The sequence below is a fragment of the Oryzias melastigma genome, linkage group LG16 (assembly GCF_002922805.2).
Source record: "Oryzias melastigma strain HK-1 linkage group LG16, ASM292280v2, whole genome shotgun sequence".
NCBI classification, from domain to species: Eukaryota; Metazoa; Chordata; class Actinopteri; order Beloniformes; family Adrianichthyidae; genus Oryzias; species Oryzias melastigma.
In genome coordinates, this window is record NC_050527.1 from 13,018,425 (window position 1) to 13,024,547 (window position 6,123).

Genomic DNA, 6,123 nt, shown 5'->3' on the forward strand with positions numbered 1-6,123 from the left:
CTGGTGGTTGCAGCAGGTTGGCGTTAGTGTTCTGCAGCATCAGCGCTGCATGAGTATACACCATTTACCATGAGAAAAAAGTTTCAATTTTACAAGGAAAAGCCACGCTTTTTCGAAAATAAAGTTATTTCCTTAAAGTATGGTTGAATATTTACAAAATTGGTTAAATCGATTCTTAAGAATAGGCATTGCCTGCTGTATAAATAAAACAGGTAATGTTCAATTGTTTTTGTTGAAACATTTTAAAAGCTAAATGTGAGCTTTTATTTTTGAAAATCTTGACCTCCTCCTAAGTTTTTTTCTTTAAAAAATTGCAACATTTTTTTTCATAATTTTACAACTTTTCTCATAATTGTTTGACGTATTTTCATAGAAATGTTTATTTCTGATTCGTGTTTAGAGGATTCTTTTGACAACTTTCTCAAACAACTTTAGAGGAACACTTGACATCTGGAAAAGCCACAAACTGTTGTGTTGTAGTTGTTGGAGCTAAAGTTTGTTTTCCAAAACGACCTTCAAGGTGTATTTCATCGCCTGTTACAAGTGTCCGCTCATCTCAGAGCTATTGATGGCGTATTACACAGTCAGGTTTGCTTTCATTGCAGCATGACAGAACATTTTGACTGTTGCACTAAATGCAGTTTGTGTTGATGCGGCGTGGAAAACATGTGACACGCTGAGTTGTACTTGTGGCGCCGATGCAGAAGCATTTCTCCAGCTGTGTATGTGTGTTTGTGTTAGGTTTCAGCCGAGCCCGAGGGTGGCAGCTACGTGTTCCAAGGCTTCATACAGGGTAAAGACTACGGACAGTTTGGATTACAGCGACTGGGTAGGCCTCTGAAAATACTGAGTACTCCATTCCCATCAGTCACTTGTCTTAGTCTCTCGTTCTTCATTACAAATTATATTTTCATTTTCTAACCAGATTCAGTTATTCTGATGAAGATATTCATGCTTAGTGTGAAGAATCCTCTGAAAAAGTTTGTTTGATTTGGACAAAGACTAAAGTCCCAATACGATCATACGATAAACCAAATTAATTAAGCACTGTTTTCCACTCAGGCCAGTCCCTTTGAGATTGTGCAAAAAAGTCCTTACAGAACCAGATGTTTATGGGTGGAGCGGTTAACCAGTTAGCTCCAGTGTTCTGTCCGTTTATCTCTGTTTTCTGCATCGACTGCTTAACTGGAGGAAAAGAAATCCCTGAAGAGGCATCGTTCTGAGGAGTTAGAAATGCTCAGAGATAACCATCAGCGAGGTTCCTAAAAATCAATAACACTCAAGTAACTCAAGGTTTTTGTCGACACACTGACAACTCAAATTCACGGTCAAAGCTTTAACAGGGAGGCCTATAAATATGTCAAGTATGGCTGTTTCTATGCTCAAAATGTAGTTCATGAAAGACTTTTTTCTACTTAAGTAGTATAAATCAAAAGCCCAACTTTTTTCACCAAATCAGATTATTCTGCAATAGTCCATTTTAGAATGTTATCTGGCAGATTACTTGGTGTAGTGAGTTCAAATTTATATTTAAATATTCACCAAAATTATGTCTTAATAAAATAAAACATAAAAACACTAGTTCTAGAGCTTGAATGTGATATCTGGTTTGTTGCTTTAAAACTTATTAAAATAAAACATTTGATGAAAATGTTTCTTTTCCTAAATTAAATGGAAAATTAAGATCAACAAAGTAACATCTCTGTGTTCAAATCAGTCTGGTGACAACAAGGAGTCATTCTGATGTGTAGAGTAAACGGCAAAAACAGAGACAGAAACGATTCTTGCTAAAAATGATACTTCATTACAAATTTAAAAATACAATGTGTGTAGCTACTTGTATTCAACAAAGTTCCTTATTAAATGTCATAATTTACTATCTACCACTGCTAGTTTGATGCTAACATATCCAGTTTTGTTCTAACGTAAGGGGCGGAGCTACAGGGGGGGCAGAGTCAATATCAGTATTACTAATGACAAAGACTAAGAAATCATCAATATAAGACTCTTTAAGCATTGCAAAAATACAAAAAATAGCATAAACAATATTTTCAAATGAAATTTTGAGCCCCTCAAATAAGTTGCTCCACCCCTGTGTGTGCATGCGAGCCCATCTGGACTTTCTAGAATTTCTATACCTTTTTTTGCTACTGTTTTACATTAGTAATAGCCCGTAGTGTAAAAAAATGTTTTTTTATTGTGATACAAGTAACAATAAAACAATAAAAATAAATATTTGAGATAGGTAATTTTGGTCTTTTGTAATGGCCGTCCACTCTCCTGCTGTCATTTGCCACACTTTCATAGTCTTCTACCCCCCTTTTGCCCCCACATATAAAATGTTCAAGCTCCACCACTGAATGAGATTAAGGCTTAAAAAAGGACTTTGAGCTTATATTAATTTTTAGAGACAAAATACTTGTTTTATACACGTAAAAGTTTTAAAAAGCTGGAAGACACACTTAAGACAGAGAAATCCAGATCATCCACCCTCACCGAACTTGATTTTTTGCCTAATTAAAAAACTTATTTTAAATGATGACCTTCTGGTCTATTAAGCCTTGTTTTCACTGACCGGGCTGGTACAGTCCGGTATTTTGAGCATTTTCATTGTAAAATGGACCCAATAAACCAACACGTTTTCATCCACAACTCATTACAAATGGACGTTCGGTTAAGGACGCCTCAGCGTCACTTTTTGACGTGATGTTTGTAAAATCAAGGATCCACAACGCTCAGGACGCTGTACTGGATGCGGACTGATCCTCAGGACACGTCTAGTACTGGTACCCAAAGCCTAACCCGTCACCAGACGCGGCAGTAAACGCATAACTGGACCCGAACCGGTACCAGGTTTGGGTACCAGTACCCGGTGAGGGTTTATTGGGAACAGCCAGCATGTCAAAAAACGATGAGTTGGGGACACCCAAAATGTCAAAAAGTGACACAGAGGGGTCCTTACCCAAACATCAATATGTGGCGAGCTGGGAGTGAGAACGTGTCGATTAAACAGCACCGACCCGTACCTCTTGAGGGCCCCCGTCGGTCCATTGAAAAGTGGAGCGTACAGTTGGGGCGGAGCCTGCTGATTGGCAGAAAACGATGACAACATTAGAAAGCACCAATATAGTTTTCATTTAAGCTAACGTTTGTAAGCAGGTATTGTTGAGATGTGATTTCCCATCCCAGGACGTCTCCCCGAGTTCTGTTTTGTCAAAGAGAAACAAAATCCAAGAGGTTAAATCAACAAAGTTTATTAGGAGATGAAGAAGACCTGGGGACCATTTTCTCTGCAGCCATCGACATCGACACCTCTTTGTTCCTGGGTTTTTCTGGCTCAAGGGGAGTCACCGAATCACTCACTAACAGTTGATAGAATGTCTTCACCCCAACACCCAAACTTCTGACCAAAGTGAATGATCTTAAGGTCCACTACCCTCACCGTAGCTGCAGTCCTCATCTCCAACATCCGATATAGAACTCTGAGTAAAACATGAAACACTTAAATGACTATAATCAGGACTTTAAAAGTTCTAGTCAAATAGATATAAAAACTGTATAAAAAAACATTTATGAAAATAAAATCCTTCACTGCCCATAATCTTTTTTCAAACAACGTTAAATTCCAGGATTGTACAAAAACTAAAGCAAGAAAAAGACAAGCTGCTGGATGACTTCCATTGTCGTTGCATTTCTTGTCATCGCACTAGCCTACAATGACGCAATGACACACTGGTGGCCGTCACCACGTATGAAAACAAACCGCTCAGTGGAAGTGAGTGGAAACACCAGAATTTACTGGACCGTACCACTCCTTATTGGACTGGACCGCTCAGTGGAAACGAGGCTTAAGTTGACTGAGCTTTGTGAAACAGTACAGTGTTTTTAGCTCGTTTGCAGACCTCACAGTCATGAGGTAAACATGTAGAAAAAATAAGAAGGCCTCCTGCATTTTTTTCTACTTCCTCTTTCTTCTTGGAGAAGTGTTTATTTTTAAATCGGTCCTATCTCCCGACTCATTCTCATTCAGGCCAATTCGCACATCAAGGCTGATTTTATCTTCTTCTTCATCATTGTTCATCTCTTTGTGCTCATTATTACTGCTGTTCTAAACTGGATTTCCACAGTCACACTGATGATTATTAGAGCCCATCTCATCCTCGCTATGATCTTTCTGGTCCATTCCATTCTATCCATCCGCTCTGTACTGTCATTGTCCCCAGCAGACGCGCAGCCACTTACTGCTTCTCCATTTTCATTCTGCCTGCTAATGGACAAATCTAAATAGATTGACTGACCACTGTCCATCTTCTCCATATGAATGGGATTCTCCTGTAGGTTTGAGCGTGAGAGAGAACGTCACGCTCGCTGACCCGGAGGCGAACGGCTCCACCAACAGCAGTTCTGTGGCTGTTGCCATCCTGGTGCCTTTCTTTGCTCTCATCTTTGCAGGCCTGGGATTTTATCTCTACAAGCAGCGGTATGTTAACCGTAAAAATAAATAAAAAACTTCTCGAGTTTTAGATTATTCAAAGCGCTCTATCTTTCTGTATGCTGGAAGAGTTTTCGACCCCCCGGATTTCTGTTGACGCCTGTAGAGCTGCAGCCAAAGCAAATTTACATCCAGATGGGATCCATGATTCACTTAGGTGGACCCTCGTAGCTCGCAGCGCTGTGATTATTCTCCTCCTTTGAACGTAGCGCCCTCCTAAAAGACTTCAAAAGCGTGATGTAACGTGTTACTCACCGGTCCAGAATATGAGCATCAGAACATTTAGTGGATTGTCCTTTAAAACATTTGTTTCTTCACAATGTAAACGTTTGGATGCATCGTGTGGTGATTTAAACTGATGAAGAGTGCAGAGTCCGTGGCATGCAAATGCTGCACTCATTACAGGAGCTGCACGTAAAAAATGGCGGCGGGCTCCTCTGACTGCTCTTTTCAACAGTAATTACCACACAGACTCATTTACCTTTTTTGCAGCTGTTCACTCCAAGATAATGGAAGCATGTTTATGTGACTGGAAGGACTGGGGGTAATTGGAAGTCTCATTTGACATGCAAACCTCTGTTTTTTTGTGGCGCTGGCAGGAAAACGGATAAAGCTCAGTACACGGGATGCTCCGTCCACGAGAACAACAACGGCCAGGCCACATTTGAAAACCCCATGTACAACACCAACACGAAAGCCGCCGAGGGGAAAGTCGTCCGCTTCGACCCCAATCTCAACACCATCTGCACCATGGTTTGATGGCTGCTGCTTGGGAGTTTTTTTGTTCTTTAATGAAAAAAACTATTTTAAAGAAATGTTTCTAATCACTTTCTGATGAACACACAGCAGAGACTTGCTTAAGGACATGAAGCACACTTTTAGCAACCACAATGGTAGCTGCAATCAACACAGGTGAGGGGATTTGAAAAAAAAAAAACAGAATATGAAAGCAGGAGGAGGAGTACGTCTCACACTTCTTTCTAATCTCCCCGTTTTTCGGTGAAGAGAAATGTCTTTGCACTCTGTGAGTGCTGGCTCCTTGAATAAAAGAGCCTCCGGCATATAGATGAAATAGAGTATTTTATGCTCTGTAGTATAAATATAGAGGGATTATTTCACAATACCAAATACATAAAAAATATGTGTTTTTCTTTAAAAAGAAAACAGTCCACATATAGGAAGTTTACTTTAACTTCACACTCTTTAAAATGATTTTATAGAATAGAGAAGTTTCTATTGTGAGATTTTTCTTTCTAAGCTTTGGGCCGTGTAAGAGGAGTGAAAGTAGCAAAAAAAAAGAAACTGCCTCTTCTGTAATCAAGTCAGTACTGTGTTTCAAGAAAAGGGGTCAATTATACCTCTTAATTGGATGGTACTTTTTACCAACAGTTATATGGTCTAAGATCTGAGCCTTTGTTATAGATTCTCATAAAGCAGCAGTACATTTCCTTTAAAATAATTATTACTTTATAATTTTTTTTTTTTTATCAAGTTAAATTTGTTCTGTACGACGGAGTATTAGGGCCAGTTTACAAACATGTATTTATTTTTTTATTATGACTTGAAATCTCATAAATTTACTAGAAAAAAGTCATATCTGTTAAATTATGAGAATAAATGTACGGCTAAAT

At 39.0% G+C, this 6,123-nt stretch overlaps 1 protein-coding gene across 5 annotated transcripts in view; it reads left to right on the forward strand.

Moving 5' to 3' along the window:
• Positions 1–5,416, forward strand: part of LOC112143303 (CUB and sushi domain-containing protein 3) — a gene marked incomplete at its 5' end in the record, with an annotated part of 317,263 nt that extends 311,847 nt beyond the window's left edge. For all 5 annotated transcript variants that reach the window (XM_024267159.2, XM_024267162.2, XM_024267160.2 and 2 more), the window contains 3 exon segments: positions 742–829; positions 4,339–4,480; positions 5,092–5,416. In XM_024267159.2, the coding sequence (XP_024122927.1) occupies positions 742–829; positions 4,339–4,480; positions 5,092–5,251 (390 nt within the window). In that variant the 3' untranslated portion in view covers positions 5,252–5,416.
• Between the last annotated feature and the right edge of the window lie 707 nt (positions 5,417–6,123).